Source organism: Emydura macquarii, unplaced genomic scaffold (genome assembly GCF_026122565.2).
Source record: "Emydura macquarii macquarii isolate MOO-44397 ecotype Brisbane River unplaced genomic scaffold, CSIRO-AGI_Emac_v2 contig_3287, whole genome shotgun sequence".
NCBI classification, from domain to species: Eukaryota; Metazoa; Chordata; order Testudines; family Chelidae; genus Emydura; species Emydura macquarii.
Genome location: NW_027133424.1, coordinates 6,088,567 through 6,113,032, shown reverse-complemented (window position 1 = coordinate 6,113,032; position 24,466 = coordinate 6,088,567). Strand labels below are relative to the sequence as shown.

Sequence of the window (24,466 nt, the reverse complement as noted above, 5' to 3'; positions counted from 1 at the left end):
AGGGGTTGATGTTTCTGATGCAGCAGTTATGATGAGTGAGTATCCAAAGAATAGCAGGTGAGATCCCTTGTAGCTAGTGGATCTCCTGGAGAGAGAAGCTGATATTCTGCAAATTTGGATGACCCCCTACTGGATGGCTTCTATGCCATGTGATGTTGAGTCCATTAATTTCAGGAATGATGAGTGCCAAAAAGCAACATGGGTAGTAGTTGCAGGTGTTATCGCTAGAAAGTCAAGTAGAAAATTGCCCAATATTGGAATGTATGAATTGGAAACCAAGAGACATGGTGCTGTGTGTGACTTCTGAATCAGACCTTGGCAAGTCAGCTAGCAAAAAATCCATCTCTCCTCCACCCTAAACTTACTGGAGATAAATATCTAGATCTATATATATCTTGGAATAAGTGAGCCAATTCTGATTAAAATAAGAACCAACAGGAAACCTCATCCCAAAAGTGAACCAGACCTGATTTATGATTTTTCTTCCCCCTGAGGTTTAAAAAAGTTTGGCTAACTTTTTCCCAAGTATGCCCAACAACCTCGGTTTTGCTTCCAGTACTTCTAGCCCAACCAAAAGGAGTACCAGAAACCACAGGGAAAAAAGCCTATTCCTAGGAAAACTCCAGCCAGATTTTGGAGACCCAGGAGATCTGGAGGGTTGACATGAACTTCAGAACAGGATCCAAACTTTTGGACCCATCCCCAACGCAGACTCAATCTCCAAATCTTCAGTGGTGGCCCACCATTGCTGCTTGTGACGTGACTGCTTTCTAGTTCAGTCCATGACATTCATCTCTCTTTGCTTCTTGCGTCGGGAGAGGTCAGTAGTGGCATCTCGCTGAAGTTGGTGCTGCACATGACACGGTGACTTTGATTTGTGATGCCATCTGGCAGGCAACCCAACATCTCAATGCGCCTTTAACGATGTGGAGTGAAAGGGAAACAGGTGGCATGCTGCCATCTTCTGGAGAGGAATGGTTTTGCACTCACCATGGCTGAGCAGCTGTGCAAACTGGTGGACGCTGCTCCCTGTGGAAAGGAGGCAGAGCTGTTCTCCCCAAAGTAGAATGACGCTCTAGGAAGGTGGGCCAATGCCGTGTCATATGTGAAGGAGACAAGGCTGTGCTTCCTCAGGCAGAATGACAGGATAAGCAGAGCTCTAGCGTGGTCTTTCATGAAGGAGTCACCCTTCCAGTCTGGCTGGCAACCCCCTTTAACCTCTTCTTATGGCTTCTCAATCCTCTGACTCTTCTCAGGCTCCTGGCCTGATTTCCAGAAGTACTCAGCAGCCATAAATCCCAGCAAGGGCTACAGGAGCTACAGGCGTTTAGTGCCTTTGAAAATCAGGCTGCCACCGGCATGAAACCAGAGCGGGTCCCCCAACAAGGTTGTAACTTTAATGCATATGATTCCTTGTCCCTCAAATTCACCTTGGCTAGAGTGAGACCCTGAGGCAGATCCCTGGGGCCTGTCACCAAAGCCAGCTTTCTCCAGGACCAGCTGAACCCTCCGCTGACCTCTGGTGGAGTTTGATTCTTGACTTCCCCTGTGCTGGAAGGAGCTGTAAAATTAAGATCTGCACGTCCAGCCAGTTGCCGCCTTTCAAAAGGCCCTCCAGAAATGTAAGAGGCTGGGAGGAGGGATACAAACCAAAGGCCATTTTGTGAGAAACTGCAGATGAAAAGCCAGGCTGTGGAAGCCATATGTCATCTCTAATCTCCCAAACCCTCACTTCAATTACTGCCTCCCCCGAGTTCCAGTGGCCAATCCTAAGTAAACAAGCCCGTCTGAAAGAAGACCCCGGTTTCCAATTAAAAATGTACTAACATTTCTCCTCTCCCTAATTCCCTCCAACCAAAGAATTTCTTCATCTCCGTGCACGAAATCGAGTCGTCCTAGATTGCCACCCCCCACCCCGGCTCTCTTCCCCATTGAGCCATGGGGTCGCCAAGAGGTCACCCCAGACAATATAAGTGGCCCCCAGCCCTTTCCCATGTGACGTCAGGAAGAGTCTTAAAGATTAATTAATTCCTACCTCGTTCGCTGAAGGCTTTAAAGGCAGAGTTAATTAAAAGTATTACCATGCTAAATCCGACTCAACTTTTTTTTTTTTTTTGCCCCTCAGATGGATTCTTGGAGCAGGTGTTTGGGGGTTTTTGTCCCCCTTCTCACTCACAGAGTCAAGCACATATATCTGTTTGGTTTTGCGTCTGTGTTTTTTTTTTTGTTTTGTTTTTTAAATGACTGGAAAGCTGAAGCGTCTCCAGTGTTGCCCACTGAGCTGCGCTATTAAAGGCACTAGCAACACTGGATCCCCCAAATGTCCTGCTGCTCTTTAGAATAATGGGGTGAGAAATAGCAGCCAGATGCTAGCTGGGAAATAGCATCAGGGCAGCAAAACCCCTCCAGGCATCTTCAAAAAATGCAACCACAAGCACGCAGCCTTTCTTTAGTGAGATCATGAGAGCGTTTCGGTGCCATCACCTCTGCAGTGGGATTTAAATGAAGACCAAAGGGTCGCTTGTCCAGAACAGAAGAATCTCAGGTTCCTTATTCTTAAGTTTCCAGCAATGATCTGAAGCCACCAATTTCAGATGGGGGTCTGATCAAGGGTGTTCAGACCTCAGGGTTTCCTTTAGACCCTATATAATTATTGATAAATTACACCTAGTGTTAGGCAAACGTGAATAAGTTCTGAATAGAGATGGACATGAACCCCTTTCGCTTTGAGGAAATTCAGATCCAACAGTAGTTTCTTCTGCAGAAGCTGACATAAGTCCTAGTGAAATACAGCTGTTTATATATATGCATCACTTTACCTATTACTGAAATGCAGCCACTTCTGGTGTGGAACACACCTCACACGTGTCTAACAGCACACAGCATTGTTGCACAATGATTTAGGATGGGAAGTGGAAAAGAATACCATGTGCAGTTGGAACTGCAGGTGGCAGAATGTAATTACCCATACTGGAATGTAATCAGGACACTGGCATTAACATAGCATTACGCATATGAAAGGTGGCAAGGAACCAAGGGCTAGCCCTGCAGTTACATGTTGCATCCAAAACCGAGTGAGCAAAACCCCTTTCCTTCTTTTCCCAGTAGCCTGCAAGGAGAGTAGGTTTCTTTCTTAGAGACGGAGAGGGAGAAAACCCCTCCAGCAGCCGCCAGAGATTGGAGGGGATTAGTGTGACCGACCTGCCCCCTGAACCTAAGCTGCCTGTGGGGTGGGAAAGGGAAGCAGCTGTGTGCTGCTAATAAAGCATGTTGTTCCATGTCAGCGGTCCCTATTAGCCCCACCAGGTGTGTGCGCTCAGGGCCAGCAGGGTGGGAAGCATGAAGAAGGGCAGGGGATGCCATAGCAAAGTGGAACCAGTTCAGTACAGTGGTTAGGCAGCTGTGCTGTGACCACTGCTTGCCACACTAATCATTGTCTAGTTACCTTGTGCTCCTCACATCTGTCTGTCCTATCCCTGGCTGTCTCCTGCATATAGGCACTGTCTTTTTGTTATGTGGGTGCATAACGACTAGCACAGTAGAGCCCTGATCCTGGGCTCAGGCCTCTAGGCGCAATCATAACAATAATCGTGATAAGGATGAGGATGTGCCAGCAGCATGATCTCTCCGGCAGTATTGTGCCACTCCTCTCCTGTTGACTAATGCGATCCTTGGATGAACAAACACAGCGATATCGCGTAGGAGCTGGGAGAGTTATTACCTCTGTGCGATACTGGCCTCCTTCATAAAGCACTTTGAAAGCTACTGATAAAAAGTGCTGTGTGAGAGCCAGGGATTATTATTTTTATTTATGACCATTTTAATATTGGGCACTGGTTCAATTGCTGCTGGAATGCAGCATCTGCTTCTGGTATCCACAATTCAAGAAGGATGCTGATAAATTGGAGAGGGCTCAGAGAAGAACCACAAGAATGATCAAGTGACTTACCCAAGGTGGCATGTGGCATCTGTGGCAGGTCTGGGACGTCAATCCAAATCTGCTGAGTTGCAATCTAGGGGCCATCCTTCCTCCCGTTGTCATGACCAAGTTTTTTCTGTTTCAGGAATACATTTTTTGCAAGTCTGGCTGATGTTAAAGTTACACTTTTCTAGCACAATTGACAGAGTGGTTGTGAATGGGTATGAGATCCTTATGGACTTTTTATAGCTGGGATTCAAATTATTGTCAGCTAATAGAGAAATTCACTGGTATTGCATGACTGTATTGTCTGTGGACTGCTTCTGCCTGGGGTAATTCCCAGTTTCCTAGACTGCCTTAATAAGGCATATGCAGTGTTGTTGTAGCCATGTTGGTCCCAGGATATTAGAGAGACCAGGTGGGAGAGGTCATAATTTTTATTGGATCAACTTCTGTTGGTGAGAAAGATAAGCTTTCAAGTCACACAGAGCTCTTCATCAGGTCTGGAAATACTGCAAATACAAGGTGGAACAGATTGTTTAGCGTAAATTAGTTAACACACATTTCAAGAGACTATGCAAGGTGAAGTAAGGCATATCATGGTTTGATACTTTCTTATAATTAAGTGAAAGAAGAGCAGAAATATGTCTGCAAGTCTGGGCATTTCAGTATGTCCCATCCTATTTCAGAGCCCTGCTTAACCTCTTGACTCTTACGGCAGAAATGGGCCAGAGAGATCCCAGACAACTATCTGCTTCAAGTTACAGGTTCCCCAGGCCACGCCCACTTCTGGCAAGGACCACACCCACCCTTTCCGGCTTCAGCGCAGACCTCCTAGAGCTTGAATAGCGCTGACGCAGAGTCAGTCAATGCTCTCCATCAGCACGCTCCCCGTCCTGATGAGATAACTGCTGTCATTGGGAGCACGTGGGAACCTAAAGGCTGGGAGATGCTCCCTGGGCCCTTCCCAGATCCTCTAAGCTTGGCCCTCATTATTGCCGTTTTGTTTATCCCTAGAACAATGCCCCTTTCCAAGGCTGCCCGTGCTACATGCGTCACGTTGTTAAAACAAGCCGCTTAGCGTCATTACAGGTGTCATTACCATGAACACTTCCCCAGTGGATCTTGGAGGAGCTCTGTTGGAAAGGTTATAATGGATTTACAGCTCATGCGAGGGGAGTTTGTATGCAGTAAAATGTTCATTTTACAAGTGCTTTCATCATTCTTCTCTGAGGATTAATAACCGCAGTTACCAATACAGGATTTAAGTCATAAATAACGTCTCTTAATTATGCAGTGCAATAAAGTGTTCTTTTGCATAGCATCTTCTGTGCAATCTGGGTCCCTAAATGCTGTACAGAGTTAAGTAACACAAAGCCACGTGGGACAAAAGGTAGAGAGAACAACTGAGAGAACTGAGGGGTGAAGAAACTAAAGCAGTTTGGGCTGATCACTGAGCAATTAAAAAAAATGAAAAGGGCAGTTTTGTTATAGAAAATTGAGGGGGCGTGATTAAAAACTACTGATGGATGGTTTAAAAAAAAAACATGCGCAAGGCCTGGATTATTATTTTAATCAAGATGACTTCAGTCTTGGAATAAAAATGGCTTGAAACCATTTCCTAGGGATTTCAAATCCCTCCCTCTGTGGCTTCTGGTTCACCCATATAGAAGAAGTGCGGGAAAGTTGGTGTTACTGCTAACTTGCTGTGCAGACACCACTTAAACCGGTAGGAGAGCCCCATGGATTTGTTCCCAAGTAAATAATCAATAATAAAATCCAAGAGGTGCCATCGGCTGAGTTGCAGGAGACTACCATGCTGTACCTCACTCTGCCACTGACCTACTCCGTGACCCTGGGCGAGTCACATCCCTTCTGTTTCATTGCCCAATCTTTTTCTGCCTTGTCTATTTAGACTGTAAAACTTCAGGGCAGCGACTCTCTCACTGTGTCTGTACAGCTCCCAGCACAAAGGAGCTCAGGTCTCGGTTAAGGCCTCTTGGTATTACCATAAAATAAAGAATCATAAAATGACTATTGGGCCTGATCCAATTTGATGAGTGCTCCCCTACATGATAACAGGTGCTCTCAGCTCGCACTGAAATATTGCAAGTCCAAAGACACATAGATTCCAAGGTCAGAGGGGATTATTGTGGCCATAGAACTATAATTACCCAGGTCATCCCATTTACCCTTTTTAAAAATATTGGCACAAAATTAGCTTTCTTCCTGTCTTTGGGAACTTCCCCAGTGTTCCAAGATTTACTCACAATCAACATGAAAAGTCTAGAGAGCTCTTCAGACAGCTCTTTTAAAATTCTTGGATGCAGTAGCATTCTGAGGGGGGGGGCAGGCCCCAGGGCACTGGCCTGTGGGGGGGCACCGGACTGGCCCTTCATGACACACAGGCGGCAGGGGGCGCAGGAGGCTCTGAGGGGCGCAAACCATAAAGATAAAAAAAAAAAAAGAACTCCACTTCATGTAGAACAAAACATTTAGTCTCAACAAAATGGAATAATTTTTTATTGCTTTTAATAAACCAAAAGGATATTTTGAAATGAAAAGTCATTTTGAATCAAAAGAAAATCACTATTTCATTTAGAAAAAGTCAAAATGAAACGTTTTGATTTTTTTTCAGAATTTTTGTTTTTCAGTAGTTTCGATCAAAGCGATTCAGCAAAATGGGCCCAATTTGATGCAACATTTCAGCGTGGCTGAATCTGCATTTTTTTAATAAAAAAAAAAATTCTTGTTGAAGAATTTCAGCCAGCTCTACTGAATAATAGATGATATTGACTTTTGTTGATGTGAACATTGACATTTGTTAACCCCAGAAGTATATATTGACTAATATGACCTGCATGGGAAAGAGGAAGGTCTGAGGCCATTTGTCCCATTTGTTGGGTGGCAGAAGGTGGCTGGATCAGTGAACGGCTCTGGCATGCTAGGAGGTTGGGTGCTGTATAAAATGGACTAGTGGTCTGCTGTGGCACTGAACAAGTTCCAAATTCGATGGACCAGTGATCTAGATGACTTCTTCTTTTCCTTTATGCTGCTTTTCCTGGCAAGGGTTGCAGCAGCAGCAGCAGCAGGACCAGACCTCCCTTTCCTATGCAACAGGCTCTAGCTTCTAATGGGGGATTCCCAGGCCAGCCAGGAGATATAATCCCTCCAGCATGTCCTGGTTCAGCCTCCTCCCAGTGGGACATGCCTGGTATAGTTCCAAAGGAAGCCTGCCAGGGGGCACCTGAGCACGTCAGCTGACTCTTCTCGATCCAGAGGAGCAGCGGCTCTACACTGACGCTCTCCCGAATATCCGAGCCCCTCACCCTGTCTCAGAGGGTCAGCCCAGCCACACTGTGGAGAAACCTCATTTCCACTGTTTTTACCTGCAATTTCATCCTTTCGGTCATTACCCAAAGTTCATGGCCGTAGGTGAGGATGGGGACGTAGAATGACCTGTAAACCAAGAGCTTCATCCACAAACTTAGCTCCCACTTCACCACCACAAATCAGTACAGTGCCGCACCAATCCACCAGTCAATCTCACGCTCCCGCTTACCATCACTCGTGAACAAGACCCCTAGATACTTAAACTCTTCCACTAAGGGCAGCTGCTCCCCCTTCGCCTGGAGAGAACACTCCACTTTCTTCTGGGAAAGAACTACGACCTCCGATTTGGAGGTGCTGATTCTCATCCCAGCCGCTTCACACTCAGCAGAGAAGTGTTTGAGTGGGCGTTGGAGATCACAGTCTGAAGCAGCAAGACGGACAACCTCACCTGCAAACAGCAGTGATCTAGGCTGTTGGAATAAATCCTATGATCCATTAGTCATGTGGAATGGCTACTCCAACCCAAACCTCTCAACCGTCCTGCATTGTGCTGGGCATCCCCTGCCTGGCCTCAGTTTTTAATGTCCTTTGGTCCGCATTGCCTTTGTAAAGTCCTGATTTGTCTGGTCAACAAGGTTCCTGCTTACAAGCTGCATGTCTTGCATGATGTCGACATGTCTCGCACTTGCAACAAGTCACTGCCATGCTGCAATCAAGTGGAGCAAGGGACACCTTCTGGGCTTCCCTGCACCTGGAGGAGGTAGCTGGCTTCCTCTTGGAGCCTGAGATCAAGGGCATACCCCAGGCACCCGTGTTGAGGAAGAGGCAACCAAGCAATTGCTTAGCACCTCACTGGACTGCTCCTCAGTCACCTACTTCCTTGAGTAGTTGGAGGTGGAGCCACCCGTGCTGGAGCTGGGCTGGCTGTGTTTCTCCAGTGGCTCATACCGCAGGCTCACCTGAGTGAAGGGCATTTCCAGCCCAGCTTCAGGGAGATAATCTACAGCTGCAAGGATGTGGTATGCAGGCAGATTGGCTCCACCAGAGAGGGGAATCCCCTGCTCACGCTCTTCCCTGCAGCCAGGGGTAAAGCCTTGTTGGCAAGGCAAGGAACCGAGGAGGAGCTGCTGCACTGCGCCACCCACTCCCCTTTCCTATGAGCTGCAAACTTGGATCAGGAAAGCTGGGGTTGCAATAACACCTGCCCCCTCTCCCTGGTTCTGGTCACCTCACTCCACAGTTTAGAGCTTAATCTTAACTGTACAGGTCAATCCTACCATTATTTCTTTATTCTTTTGTTGCATTATTTTTAAAAATCACTAAATTCCTTCAACGCTTTGCTCTTGCAAAGCCTGTGACATTCCTGGTTGAAGGGAAACAGCTACTGTCAAGTACCAGACTCTAAAGTGACAAGCGCTTGCATCATTTTCACCTTAGCATCTTAAGTATGCTTTTAGTGCGCAGAATCGTTGTTTAATTTCATTGTCCTAAGTTCCAGGCGGCTTGTATGCTTGTACTTTTATTTAAAAGAAACAAACGAGGAGTGTGTCCAATCAAAAAATATGATATCCATCATTTCAAGATGTGTTGTCCCTCATTGTCTCTCAGTTGAGTGTCACTGGCCCTCATTTCAGAGTCTGGGGTTGTTTCAGCCTCTGGAAATAGAGTGAATTCATCGGCTGAACTCAGATCCATCCATACTGCTCATGCTGCCAAAATTATTTCCCTCCCTGCTGCCCCCTTTTGGACAATTCAGCTTTTAATCTGCCACCTGGGGCACTAAGCAGCATGCTTTTAAATTGTTATGTATTTTAGGCCTTCAGGGAGAAACGTCTGACCTTCAGGGCTTCTGTCTCCGCTTCCTGGCCCTGTGTGAAAGTTCAGCTTTCCTTGAAACTGATTTATAAATCATTGTTGCTTTTTCTAGTTCTGACACTGTTGTCTCAAGCAGGGCTCCACGGGTGTCCAGTTTTCACAGCATACAGCAGAACCTCAGAGTTACGAACTAGCTGGTCAACCACATGCCTCATTTGGAACCGGAAGTACGCAATCAGCTGCTGAGACCAAAAAAAAAAAAAGAAAGAAAAGACAAGTACAGCACAGTGCTGAGTTAAATGTAAACTGCTACTACAAAAAAATAAAAGGGGAAAACAGCATTTTTCCTCTGCATAGTAAAGTGTCAAAGCTGTATTCAGTCTATGCTCACTTGTCAACTTTTGCAAGAAGAACCGTAACGTTTTGTTCAGATTTACGAACATTTCAGAGTTGGGAACAACCTCCATTCCCAAGGTGTTCGTGACTTTGAGGTTCTATTGTATATCCTTCAGCCGAGATTGCTTACATCATAACTTAGTGGTAGGAATAGAAAAAAGATAGGGGTGGGGGAAACCCTCCTCAAAATCCTTCCAACCTTTAACAAACACATGAAAAAAGTTTACAATTTGCATGGCATTAATACTTGTTTTAATCCAGTTGCCTGAGTTTGGGTGGTATTATGTGAGAGAGGAGGTGTAGGCGCCTATTGCCTACATTTCTGCCAGCATTGGGTGCTATTCCTTGCAACTCGCTTTCACACTGTCATGTTAAATTATGAAGAACATTTAGACCTTGGATTTAGGTGTCAGAGCCTGCCCCCTCCTTATCTCTCTTTAATAGTCCACTGCTACAGCCCTTAGGAGAAAAGTTCTCCAACATGTATTCTAGGGTGAAGCTCCTAAGGTTTCATATTTTGCCTTGGATACATTACTGACACAAAATCTTAATGTCCTGTTTTGTAAACCGCATAATTACAAATTTAAAATGGGCCTGATTTATGATCAGTTAGTAAATGCACACCAGTATCTTCTGATCAGTCAAGAATAAACCCTTTTTGTTTTGTACCAATATAAACCGTCCCGGCATAGTGTATACTGATGAGAGACCCACAAGACAACAACAGAAAGGTGGTTTGCGGAGGTCATTGTACAATAATCACACAGCATAGCGGCTAGTGCTAAAGTTGGTAGCCAAGAGACCTGGGTTCTAGGCCCAGCTTTCCCCCTGATCTGGTGTGTGACCTTGGGTAAGCCACTTTATCTCTTTGAGCCTTAGTTTCACCATCTGTAAAATGGGGATAATGATACCTTTGTAAAGTGCGTAATACAAAAATCTGGAATTATGGAGGTGTAAGTTGTGACTCCATAGCTAAGACTGCATCTAGACTTCCACGGTAAGCCCTATTATGGTGAAACCAACTCTTGCAATTTTCTTATCAATCTCCCAATATTTGGTGTAGTTTGTGTCACCTGATCTCCCAATTCCTGCCTTCAAATGCGTGAATTGTTCAAAATGGCCATCACTTTCCCTTGCTTTCAACAGGGCTGAAGCCAAATTTCCCCCAGTCAAGATGGCTGTCATTCCACATGAGCTTTGATTGTGATAGTCAGGCTAGTTCTAATGAAGATGGTTATCCTCTCCGACTGTTTTCAGTGAAGCCAGACTGCCCTCAGGGACAATGACTGCCACTTTATGGTTAGGGGGCTGGACTGGAAACTGCAGGGGAATATGGAATCTGTAAAGGCTGTGGTTTGGATCAAATATATGTGCCCAAAGGGGTGTGTCAAGCTCTGTGAGGTTTGGTGGGGTGACTGGGGAACTTGCAGCAAAAAGTCTTGAAAAGTGCCCTTGCTTTTCATATTTGTAGGCTTAGATATATGTACTAAGGGTCACATTTTCAAAGGTGCCCAAGTGACTTAGGTGACTAAATCCCATTTTCACGAGTCACCTAGGTGTTTAGGAGCCTAAATCTCACTGAAAGTCATTAAGGCTCCTAAGGCCAAGTGGGAGCTGGGCACCTCAAAATCTTTGAGGGTCTGGGTGCTAAAATTTACAGGTCAGCTAAACTAAGGTGCACTGCCCAGAAAGACGGCATGCTCTGTCCACCACATTTATGGGCCTGCTTAACTCTTTCAGGTAAAAGTGATGATGAAGAAAGTCTATGCAAAATGGCCCAAGGCCCCGGGAAAGGCACTGAGGACAGCAAGGATCACAAGCGTCCCAAGAGACCCAGGACAATCCTGACAACACAGCAGCGAAGGGCTTTCAAAGCATCGTTTGAGGTGTCCTCCAAACCATGCAGGAAGGTACAGTGAGAAGAGAACCATCTGCGTACTGGAGCTGTGGGGCAGCATCCTCAGCTGGGGTCACTCTGCTGAAGTCACTGGATCTGTGCTGACTTATGCCGGCTGAGCATCAGGCCTGCTCTGTTTCTGTTGCACGTTGTGTGTGTGTGTGTGTGTGTGTGTGTGTGTAACATGTGCCCATTCAGCTATACATACAAAGGGAGCCCAGTTTCCAAAAGCACCCCCAAAAGTGTGCACAGTTCCCAGCTGTACATGCAAGAAGAAATGGAGGCATGTGCCGTAAGCGTACATACAAATGCCTGTGTGTGCACAGCACGGTCAGTTGTTTTGAGGCTCTGGGCTGTATCCCAAGCTAGAGTAAATCATCCTAGTTCCACTGAAGTCATTGGAATTATGCCAACTGATGCCTGCTGAGGATCCGAGCCTGTTTACTTTGTTCTCATTTAACTGAGGGAGGGGGTACTTGTGCCTTGTTTTATTCTCATCTGGACTAGGCTCAGTGGAGTCTGTCCTTTGACTGCTTTGTTTCCATTGGGGCAAGCCCCCAGGAAGCTGGGATGGTTCCTTTTCCCTTGGGAATCAGCCCTAAAGCAGCAGTGTCCCCAAACCACAGGAGCGGGGACATTTCCCTGTAGTACTTGAGGAAAAGAGACAGCCAGTTTAGGTGGCAGATCTCAGACTGTCAGGTTCTGCTGATCCCCACTCTTCTTAAGTCAAAGGGACAGCAAGGAAAGAACAGCAAAAACTAGGTAAATGCTACTTCTGGTCCAGATTCTCTGGGCCAGGTGAACTGCATTCAGTGCAGAATGATGCAACAAACACAGCCATAAACCATTTTGGGGGGTTGCCAGATCCTGGAGCCAAACTGGTCCATTGTGTAAGTTATAGTCAGCACCCCTAATTTACACCTGAGTACCCACAGTCCTCAGAGGTCACTCCAGCAGCTGGGGATAGCCAGAGTTCAGAGGCACATTTGCTATGCCCTCTTTCCCCTCAATAATGCCATCGTCTAGGCCAGTTCTATGCAACCTGGAGATGCCTCTTATGTTGGGCAAACAGGTCAGAGCCTCTGTTTTTCTGTATCCCTTTTATTATTTTATTGTTTGTTTATATACTTAGCATCCCCAGCTGAGATCAGGGTCCCACGGTGCTAGGGGCTGCACAAACACCTAGTGAGAGATGGCCCCAACCCCAAAGAACTTCCAGTTTGCATAGACGTGAGGGGAAAAGGGTGGGAGACAGAGTATTATTTTTATCTCTGTCTCTCAGATGGGGAACCGAGACATAGAGCGATTAAATGACTTTGCCAAGGTCACGCTGGGTGCCCCGGCAAAGCTGAGAGTCCCATCCCAGAGCTTCAAGACCAACGTTGTCCGCTAATGGCTTATTTCCCGTTAAGCATCTCTGGCTCCCAATGCCGCCTGCTCTTTGTTCCAGCCTAACTGTCCTGGTGCGAGGTGACAACCCGAATCCACCTCCCTGTCCACCTTGCATCTGTGAATAAAGAGACGGGCTCAGCTGGGCTCAGCAATCTCTCAACATTCATTCAGACATGAGCTATTGCCTGACTCAGATTGATCCGTGTCACCCTCTTCCAGATCGAAATGGCACCCATCTTGCACCAATGGCCAGGGTAAATTTTGGCAGGTTATTCCAAATTTAGGGGGGAAAGAAAATATTTTCTGTCAGTTTGATTTTTTTTTTCTAATGGCACCTTACATTCGAAGATCACATGACTGCAGTCGTCACATGGGTCGCACCTCCATATGGGTCATACATATAGTTTTGCAATATATTTAACTCTTGCAGCTCACTCACCAAGGGCCTAATCAGGACCTTTCTAAAAACACTGCCTAGATCTTCTACTCTGCTTTACCTCTGTAGAGCTCAGTGCACGTGGGGTCACTATCCCTATGTAACAGAGGGAGAAACTGAGGAATGGGAAAGTGACTTGCCCAAAGGTAACCTGGTAGGCCATGGCAGAATTGTGAATAGAACCCCAGAGATTCCAAAAATCTAGAACGCTGTGCAAGACCTGCTTCTGTCTCCCTGGGCACCCCGTATCCTACTGGGATTTGGGTGGAATGGTATCTTCCAAGAGGAAGATTAACAAGTAAGATCCTTTCTTTGGAGGTGGGGGACGTTTCTTTGTACCAGTTACGCGCTTAGTGTCAGAAGCATGGTCTTATAGTTTTGACACCAGCTGGAGACTCAGCAGAGCAGGGTTTGTTTCCTAGTTCTGCCCCAGACTTCCTGTGTGAACGTGGGCAAGTTCCTTGTACCTCGATTCCCTGTCTGTACAATGGGGATTCTAATTCTCCCTTTGTCTTGTCTATTTTGATTGTCATCTCTGTAAGGCAGTGTCTGTCCTAGATACTGGGGCCTCTAGGAGCAACGGTAATCCAGATAAAATATAGTAACGATTCTGGATGGTTCAGTTATAAGTATATCTAAATATACAGTGATAGAGACAACATTGTTATATTTCCACCTTCCATCTATCATTTAAGTGCCTGCAGCGTGCTAGGTGCCGTACAACGTATAGTGAAAGACACAACCCCTGTCCCAAGGACTTTATGGTTGTTAGAGGTGGAAAGGATCTCTTAAATCATCCAGGCTATTTCCTGGAAAACACAGGATGGTTTCCTATTGTACATTTTTCAGTGCTTTAGGTCTAGTTTTAAAAAAGTCCCAAGCACCTGCAATTTCTGCTCCAATTAGTTGTTTGCTGGATCTGAATGTCCCAGAACTTCATGAAGTTGAACCCAACTAAGCAGGAGCTCTGCTTACTGACTAATAATATCGATTCAGTTGCTGAGCAGTGCCTGTGTCCTGGTTATTCCATTTGACTGTATATCCTTGACTCCATCCTCACCGAACTCTGAGATTCATATTACCCTCCAATTGACTGTCATACTGGGCCAGCTCCTGCGCTGATGTAAATCAGCATCGCTGCACTGAAGACAATGGAGCTATGCCAACTGACACCAGCAGGGGATCCGGCCCCTTCTCGCCACTCCATCATTAAAAGGACCTTTTCCCACCATTGTTCCTGCCGCTAGATTTAGAATGATGGATAAATGGCTTTGTTTTTTCAAGGCTCGATTACAGTAATGCTTTATTAGAAGAGGCTCCTTCTCATAACAGACTGAAGCTAACAGCTTGCTCAAACTGCTGTGGATTCCATTCTTACGGGCATAGGCTGTCCGAGAACATTACTCCGCTGCAGAAATTGTTGCCCTGACTCACTGTCAAGCTATACATTGATGTTTTTTTAAAAGTTCTATTATATTTAAGGTCCTGAATGGCTGTGGGCCAGGTTACAGAATCGATCTGTGTTCTGATGTTCCCAACCAGTTCTTATGATCAGAAGCTGCAGGTAGCAGAACTAGGCCTGGGTTTGATCTTGTGTCCATGCAAGATAGAGCATCTTACAGCCTTTTGCCCCAGCTATGAGGTTCTCCACCAGTCACAATATGAGTTTCTCTGTCTGTCCAACAACTGAAACCCGCCTGGAATTCCCCAGAACTACAGCCTTCCCACCAGCCCCATCTGCCTCCACCCTCCCGCACTTCGGAAGAGCCTGGGCCTTCCAGCATGACCTGAAGGTCAACAAACTCAGGCTCTGGTGAACCGATGGGGAAGCTGGTTCACAGCTGAGATCCCCCCGCTAAAAAGGCCCTGACTCCAGCCCCATCCAGACTCAGCAACTTGCTCAGAGCAGCTGCATGATTGCATGAGGTAGTCTTTGAGATAACTGGGACCCAGGTTGTATCCTGATGGCACTGGCCTAGGTGGAGGATTCCAGGTGCTCCTTCCAGATCCCACAAGGGTGTGTGTATGCTACTCCATACCTTAACTGGAAGGGATAGTGGGAGGAGTGCATGGCCTCCATTTCCTCCTGTCCCCTTGGTGCAGCTTGTGCCCCTGAAGGAGCTAGGAGGGAGCCATCCCAGTGCTCACACAAACACAGGCACTGCACTTGTGCCTCATCCCCATGTGGGGATGCGAGGGAAAGGGAAGGCACCATACTACCCTTCTTTCCCCCTGGGACCTAGGGTGAAATCCTGGTCCTGTTGGCATCAATGGCAGAACAGGCACTGGAAGCGGGATTTCACCCCAAGGCTTTATGGGGAAAACGAAATCCCTTAAATTGCAGCCAGAGACAAACTGGAAGCCAGTGAAGACTGGGAAATCACACCTAGGTATCTGATTGCTTGTGTATATGTATGAGGGAGAGAAAGAGAGCCAAATGGTGTGATTCCTTATTCTTTGCTTCCATCAGGGCCCCATAGCGCAAGTTGCCCTGCACATAGGTAATTTAAAAAGGAGTCCTTACCACACAGGGCTTATGGGCTAGATCATTTTTCTCAATAACTGGTCTCTGGACCAGCCCCGGTCCCTGGAAGGCAGCAAGAAGCCAGTCCCTGGTATCAAAAAGCTTGAGAAACACTGGTGTCGATTGATCAAGACACAAGAGGGAGAGCAAACAAACTGCAGGGAGATTTGGGGGGGAAGGCAGAGAAGGAGGGGATAGTGAAACAAGCACTTTGTATAGGAAGCAGCTTACAGATCACCATTTGCGTGGCCAGCTGACCGGGGTTCACAGGCCTCAAGGCAAAGACCACCCCCCCAAAGAGATCTGGAGAGGATGGTGCAGTTTGTGGTTTTGTCTCTGAGATGGCACCACTTGTAGAAAAACTCCCCACCCGCAGGCTGCCAACTAAGCGTGGCTGCTTGTTGGGCTTCCCGGTGGCTGGGTGAACTGCAAGTTCCCTGAAGTTCTGGGTCACCCGCCAAGGATTTGCCTGATCGCTATTTCTTCTCTGAAATGAAACTTCCAAGCCGCTGGTTAAAAGACTGAGGACGTCTGCTATGTCGTTTGTCCCAGGTCCGAGAAACGCTGGCAGCCGAGACCGGGCTGAGCGTGCGGGTTGTGCAGGTTTGGTTCCAGAATCAAAGAGCGAAGGTAAGTAACTCCTGGAAGATGACATGGGGACTGGACTCAGGGACCCAGAATGTCCCTCCGGTCCTATATTCTCATGGAAAACATTGTCCTAGAGCTCTGCCCTTGCCTGCTATCAGTGCCTCCCTCCTCCATAGATTGGAGGCTACTGACAGCAAGCAGGAGGCTAATAGAAGAGAGTCATCTTATTTGCTGCAAAGACCCCATAATAATCTGCATGACATGCAGAGGGATCTTTCTCCCCTCCCTCAAAGTCAACAGTCTCTGGGCGACGTACGATGCTGCTGTTGCAGAGCTCTGGGGCAGGCTGTCTGAGGAGAAGACCCCTTTCCCGGGTGACAGTGGGGTGAAGCTGTGGCCAAGCCGGCCCCCTCGCTTCTTCCCTGAAACTCATTGTGTTGGGCAGCTCACTGAGCCCGGACTTGTGTCAGCCCTCTGCATCCCTTTCTTTCCCACACAGATGAAGAAACTTGCGAGGCGGCAGCAGCAGCAGCAGCAGCAAGATCAACAAAACACCCAGCGGCTCAGTTCAGGTACCGTCCAAGAACCCCTGCCCTTTCTTGCTGTGGGAAACCCCCATGATTGCTACCAGAGTCCACAAAATCACTGCACCCAACCCCAGCTCTGCAGCATCAGTATTCCCAGCTCCAATGCTTTCTGCTGCTTGTACCCCCCGTCTCTTGGCCTGGATCCCCAACTCTTCTAGCCGGGACCTCTCACTCTGCTGCACTCCATAGCTTGACACCATCCCAGCATCTTTGCCCAGGGTATTACCCCCAGATCCACTAGCCAGCTGCACAATGCCCTGCATGCATGGGAAAATCTCCTCCTTAGCCGGCAGTGCTGAAAACATTACTATATGTCATAAAATAAACAGCTTGCTTAGAAGCCCAGCCACAGCATATGACACCATAATCTCTCGCAGCAGTGAGTTCCACTGGTTGGTTATGTGTTGGGTGAAGCAGTGTTTTTCTTTTTATTACACAGCGTGCATCATAAAGGCAAGGGGCAGGAAAGGGCAACTAATGAGGGAAAGAGGGTTGTCTGGATTCTCGATGCAGCAAGGGATGAGGTTAGATAAAGTTGGTTTGGCCTTAATTCAGACAAAGATGATTAAGGACTCAGTGCTTCTCTGTGGACCTGCCTTGTGCACTGGACAGGCAGAGGGTGGGGCAGGGTAGCCACTCCTGCCAGGAAGGGAGAGATTCTCATTTCTGTTAAGGCCCCTTTGTGCTGCTCTGGGAGTGGAAAGGAGCCGTAAAGGGACCTGGAATGGCATCCTGGCTGGGGCAGAGCTGGTGAAAGGGCTGTACAACTGTCTACATCCCTGGACAAGGGGTGCTTTTAGTCTAGGTAGTAGGAGGGAGGGCCAAATCACACACTATATATCTGTTCTCTGCATCCCAAGGCCCATAGTGAGTCATGGGAAGCCGAGTGTAAATTAGAGCAGCCCTGAGGATGCTCTAACTTACACTACAGGCCATGGGGGCCCCAGAATGACCCCAAAATACAGGGGTGTGAAAGTCACCTTAGCAATACCCCTTCGTTCAGGACCCAGGCATGCGACTTGTGTGACTCAGAATCCAGCTCGAGGGGTGGCACTGACAGGAAATTCTCCGAGCATGCAGGGCCTCACATCGCTGCCCATTTCTGTTTGCAGGGAAGGAAGGAAGGATGACAGCAGCACAAAGAGATGCCAATTATGGCAAAAGGGGGCCAGAAGCTTAGGTTCAGGGCAAGGAGTGGGGAGCTGAGTCCCGCTGCCGGTGGGGTAGATAAGGGGTGCCATCATGGAACTGGGGGCTCCGGGCTGGGTGTGAGAGAAGAGCCTGGAGGGGTGAGAATGGATCTGGCACCACTGACTGGGGCGTGATTTGGAGTGCAGATTTCTGCAGCAGTCCAGGTAAATTAGAAACGTAGAGCCCTAGGGCAGCATTTGGCTCTGACATCAGTTCTCCCTCATCTCACAGCTCAGACAAACAATGGGGGGAACGCCGGCCTGGAGGGGATCATGAACGCATATACCACGCTGCCCCCGCCACAACAGCTGCTGGCTATGGAGCAAAGCATCTACAGCTCGGACCCCTTCCGGCAAGGGCTCACCCCACCCCAGATGCCAGGAGACCACATGCATCCCTATGGTAAGAGACTCTGGGAAATTGCACTGCTCATCTCTAGGCAACCCCAGGCTCTGCAGCATGCACAGTTCTATTACTGCTGATGACGTCTGTGCAGCCGCTACTCTTCTGCTCTGTGCAGCCAGTTTCCTTTCCCACACAGCAGTGTAACCTCCTGGCTGGGCACAGAGCTGGCTGGACAATGCTGTAGTGAATCCAGAAATACTTCTTAACTCAGCTGATATTCCTCGGACCCTCTGACTTCACGAGTCACTACCACAGCCTGTGTTGTTTGATGGACTGTAAATCCCACACCGGACTAGGCAGTCATGGAATGGACTGTGGATTATATTATCTGAGGTACAGGTGACATACTGTAGCTGCTACAAAACCACCAGCTGGAAGCCAGGGTCAGCAGAAGGAGAGGGCTGGTTCCGAAGCCTGGTGACAATACATTCTTTCATTCCCTTCCTTTCTGGGCTGTTTCGTTTTATTTATATAACCACCTTGGTTTACACTTGCTAGTCTGTGGCCTTGGGTGATGCATCAGAGATACATGCACGGCAGACCATACTCCTTCTGTGACCTGGGGCAAGTGATGGAATCATTCTTTGTAAAGTGGGGGTAACTTCTGCCTCACAGAGAGTTATAAGCACTGACTAGTTAGCAACAAATGGTCCTCTGCTTCTGTGTGATTGTGCCAGGAAGGGGCAAAGTGCCAGGAATATCTTCCCCCCTACTCCACGCCTCTTCCTCGGTGGTCAGTTACATTTCTTGCACTCCTCTGAAAGAGGATTGGGAAGGAGTGTGGACACGACCCAGCCCCACCTTCCCAGCTAGTGGGAAGCACACGCTGCCTTCCAGAGCTCTAGCCAGAGTGTCGTGAATCAACAGCGCCCCCTAAACTGGGCAATGGCTGATTGCCCACGGTCCAGCCTTTGTCACTGCAAAGCGTGTTGCTAGTATCAGGACTATCCAGCGCCAATAACACTTCAACAACATTTGTTTGCCTCACTTTAAGGTGCTGAGCCCCTTTTCCATGACCTGGATAGTGACGATACCTCACTTAGCAACCTGGGCGACTGTTTCCTAGCGACTTCAGAAGCTGGACCCCTGCAGTCAAGAATGGGAAACCCCATCGACCATCTGTACTCCATGCAGAACTCCTATTTTACTTCTTGAGCCTTGTCTGGGTCTCCTGGCCAGGCACAGGTGCCTGTGACCTTGCAGGTTAAACTAACTTCCAATATTGTGGGTAAGGGGCTTGTTTTACTGGAATGCTGCCAGACAATATTTTATATCTCAGTATTTTCAAAGACTGAATAAGTTATGGATCGCATAGTGTAATGTTTCTATTAGAATCCTAGTATTAGATACCAAGTGTTTATGACAGCTGGTCCTCATTTTTCAACTCTTGAAATCTTAACAAAATTTCAAATTGCAATGGGAAAAAAAAAAAAGGTTAAACATTTCTATGAAATTTTCACATTCCCTCCCTGCCCCACCCCCCAGTTATAGAAAGGGTTGATTTTTTTAAAAATATGTATTTATTTTTTTATTTTTGAAATTTAGACAAAATTTTGATTAGGGCAGAAAAAACAGTGATTTAATGGGATTTATTAAAGTTCTATGGCCTATGAGATCCAGGTCAGAGTAGATGATTATATCTAGTGACCTTCTGACCTTAGACTCTATGAATGTACAATTGCAGTCTTACTGTAGAAATGGTCAAAAACTTTTTTCAATTTTTAAAATGTTGACAAAATTTGAAACTTGGATGAAAAAAAGGGGAGACCTTCAAAGAAATGGTCACCATATTTTTTTCCTGTTTCTCTACCAGCTCTAGTGTTTATTCATAAAAACAGGGACTTTTAATACAGACATTCTCATGCAAGCATAGACATCTAGGAACTCCGGATCTTTCTCTCACTAACTGGGAAACTCCTGCCAAGAGGTGGGTATGTTTGGATGTGTGCTTGTGGGGTGTGATATATGTATGTACTCCACAGACACACCTGCCATGTAGTAACAACAAAGTTTATTTCTAATTCTATCAGAAATTTACTGTACAGCAAAAGTAACTTTATTTTCAGCGTGAACCATATTTAAGGAAATGCTTGATGCACTTAAGTTATAAGAAAATAATTTACTTTTATAAAGGTTATGTTTTGTTTGCAAAAGCCAAGTGACAGGGAAGGAACATTTGATTCATTTCAATCGAGAGGTCTTTGGTGCTTTCGGTCTGCTTGGTTGCTTTTAAAGTGTGGTTATAGTCGAAAGAGTGTCTCTGTAAAATATAGGTCCTTACTCACTATAGCTTGCTCCTGCTTCTACTCAAGTCAGTTGCAAAACTCCCATTGACTTCAGTGGGGCAAGATCAAGCCCTGTATCTGCTCTGCTCCCTCCGTGCCTCTGAGTCGCAGCTGCTGGCTTTACTGACCATCTCAGGATTTTCCATTCTCAGCCCCTGTAGGAGCCAATAAAGCGATGAAAGAGTGAGATGGAATACGCTCTGCCCTCATCAGCAAGTGAATTAGCCCTAGATGACTGCAGATCTACTCACCGGCACGGGACCCTGATTCTCCCAGTAAAGGGCTTGAGCCAAAGCCCAGCCAAGTCAATGCAAAAGCTCCCACCGGCATCACTGTGCTTTGAATCAGGCCCTGGGGAGCAGAATGGGAAACAGTTTTTCATTATTTTGGGGAGAACATGCAGATCCTTGTTTGAACCTTGGGCCAGCCTTGATCAGCTAAGCTCAGATGGCAGAATCTAAGAGCTGGTCTACACTGGGAAGTTACTGAGGCGCAGTTGCGGCTCCCAGGGATGTGATAAATCCATACTCTTGAGCGACGCAGTTACGTGGACCTAACCCCTGTTGCAGACAGCGCTAGGTTGAGGGAAGAATTCTTCTGTTGACCTAGCCACTGCCCCTTGGGTAGGTGTTTAACCTATGCCTAGGGGAGAGCCAAGACATTGCAGCTGGGCCGCTGTAGTCTTTCAAGTGTAGACAAGCCCCACATTGCTGCTGCTGGGCTCAGATGGATTTCCGGTACCCACGTGGAGAGTGTGAGGCCAGCACTTTGGGTCTGTTCACCTGAGCCCTTAGTTTGTGGCGAGATGGGGTGTGAATCTCCCCTGCACTAACTGTCTGTGTGGACCCTGCTGATAGTTCCCTTCTGCATTTTAATCTCCTCCAGTTTCAAAGCAGAGTAGATCAAAACACACTGCATAACTTTTAGTACTCACCAGCAAGGTCTAGATGGAGGCTTAGCTTGCAGCAAGCTGGGGTGCGAATCTACCCCACCTTAGCCTGCCACGCACTAAGTGTTTGCATAGATGAGCTCCAGAGCTTAATTTATAATGAGAGGGGTTCTGGGGCTCAAGCAATTAGGTGCCAGGGCTCAAGCAGTTTTTTTGGATTTCATAATTGATGCGGCGAGCCCAGAGGTGGCGGGGCTTTGAACTGCCAAGGCTAGAGGTGCCAGGGCTCAAATGAGCCCTTAGAAACACCCTCCATTTGGAGCTGATCCAAAGCCTATTGACGTTAATGGAAATGCACCCATTGGCATCAGAGGGTTTTGGATCGAGCCCTTTGTTTGAAAATGGAGGCTGGACTCTGGATCAACTTGAGTTATTCTTCTGCCTCCAGAAGACAGAATATATACGGAGCCCCGCGTTGTCACTTTTCTGATTATACCGCCCTTTAAACAATGGGTTGCACTGCTCTTCGCTTCATCAGTGCAACACAAAAGCATGATGTTTCAATGTCCCAGTGATCTTTGAGACAAATCAAGAGTGGGAGAGCTGCCTGCTTTCCACCCACGAGTTTGACTGAATCGCTGGGGAAGCCGCAGGAACATTGGAAGAGTCTGTCTTAGAATCAAGACCTGTGCTGAGGCGAGTGCAGATGCACCCTTATCCTATTATAGTTTATGTGTTGTGTAATTTTGTGTTCTTGTTCATAAATTATGCAAACAACAAAATGTAAATGAATGTAAATAACTGTGGTGCTGTAATTTTCGGCTAGCTGCCATGTTAAAGAGCTGACACCGAATGTAATGGGGTGCTGATGAATGAAAATGTAGTAGAAGCTGACACACCATCTGAAGTGACATACCAAGATTAAATTAAAAATCTCTGCAAAGCGGCTGGTCTCTTTGTGTGTGAGATGTCCCATTTACTCTGCAGTTATCTGATGGGTGGGAATGTCCAAGAGGAACAGGAGTTGGGAAGGGCAAAGTGAGATAAACTGACCAAAGAGGATTTAGTCTGAGGCTTAGTCTACACTTACCCAGTGATTCGGCAGCAGGTGACTGGAGTTACACAAGCTACGCAGAGTAGCTTGCATAACTCCTGTCGATTGCTGTGCTTCCCTTCTGCATGCCGTCTTCACTGCACTGCACTGACAGGAACCACCTTCCTGTCGATGCAGTGCTGCGCCACTTGTGGGGGTGGATTAACAGCATTGACTTTTGGATCAATTGAGCGGGTCTTCACTGACTGCTCAATCGATCCAGATAAGTCGATCTGACAGCGGCGACTTTGCCGCCGTCAGTGTAGATGTACCCTGAATAGCAGACTATATATATATATTTTAAACAATGAAGGATCTATTAGACAGGGGAATAGCCACTCGTAGAGAAGCAATCAAAGGTCCACTCTGCCTCCAACTCAGAAATAAACTAGTCACTGCTTTCCAGTTGGAAAGTACCACTAAATAGCATTCCAAAGTCAAAGGGGTAAATTTAGGCCAGACAAAATCCTTGAGAATCCTTACATGGGCTGGGGGAATGTGGCAGCCAAAATAAACTATAGGAATAGGGGTTTTCCACCTCTAACTCCTGTGATGCTACAAACCTACTCTACCAAGGGTCCTATGTTGCATTGACTGGTGTTTGCTCACTTTATGAGGCCTGATCCAGAGGCCTCTGAAATCCATGGGAGTTTTTCCATTCACTTCTTTGGGTTTTGGATAAGGCTCCTCTGCTGCTGTCTTTTGGTAACCATTCATTGAAGCACTTTGCACAGTTCATTGTTTTCCTGCACCAGATTAGTGGTCACCATAGCATCAGTCCCACCTTATATGTAAATCACCACGATCCATTGACTAGCTGTCTTTTAAAGCAAGCGATGTTTGTGCCTTCCTTTAACTCTGGCAAGTTTGGTTTCAAAACAGACAAGTACAGCAGGGATTGTGTCTGGGCAGTACCTACCACCATGGGGCCCAGATCCCCAGTTGATGACTTTCGGGTATTACTGTAATATAAATTTTGAATAATTACTAATATCAGAAAAAAGAGGAATTTTCATGTGCTTTCTCTTGCTTTCCATAAGCAAGAATATTTCTAAATAATAACATATTTAGAAGAGAGTAGAAAATAAAAGCGACATTTATTTCAAGAAGTGGGTGGAGGATGGAAATTTCATTTTGTGAAGGCTTTTGAAATTTATCTTCATTCTGAATCAAAACGGAACCTGATAATTTCAAATTTCTCCATAAAAGAAAATTAAGGAAAAGAAATTCATTTCAGATCAACAGAAACATTTCATTTTGTATATATAATAGAATACAAAATTTCAAAAATTTCAAAATAAAAAGTTGTTTCAAAATGAAAAATCAGTCCCAAAGTGTTGGAATGAGACCTTTTGACATGGTCAGAATTTTTTTTTCTGTTTTTTTTCCAGCATGAAATTTTTGCACAATTGACACCATTTTGTGAAGTGTTCCGATTTTGATGGAATCACATTCTCCGAAGGAAATGTTCCCTCAAAGTTTTTCCAACCAGTTTTATTTATTTCTGATTCCCCACCTCCACAGACTCACCTCAGCTTTCTGTCCCATTCCCCTATCTTAACTACAGGGAATGGGGGTAGAGGGTGCCGCTATAAAAAGGGAAAGAAAGGAAATAGGTCCAAAATTTTCTCTTTAACATAATAAAGGCCAGTTTTTCATTTTCACCTCTCTGAAATGCTTCTATCATTTTACACTTACATCTGATGAAAGGTGCAT

At 46.5% G+C, this 24,466-nt stretch overlaps 1 protein-coding gene across 1 annotated transcript in view; it reads left to right on the top strand.

The window, feature by feature from the left end:
* The window catches only part of LMX1A (LIM homeobox transcription factor 1 alpha), a 139,500-nt gene extending 119,592 nt beyond the window's left edge, over window positions 1–19,908 (top strand). The window contains exons 8-12 of the mRNA XM_067532499.1: window positions 11,204–11,373; window positions 16,265–16,342; window positions 16,800–16,887; window positions 18,337–18,480; window positions 19,478–19,908. Of these exons, the coding sequence (XP_067388600.1) occupies window positions 11,204–11,373; window positions 16,265–16,342; window positions 16,800–16,887; window positions 18,337–18,480; window positions 19,478–19,638 (641 nt within the window). The 3' untranslated portion in view covers window positions 19,639–19,908. The remainder of the gene's footprint in view (window positions 1–11,203; window positions 11,374–16,264; window positions 16,343–16,799; window positions 16,888–18,336; window positions 18,481–19,477) is intronic.
* Window positions 19,909–24,466: the final 4,558 nt, after the last annotated feature.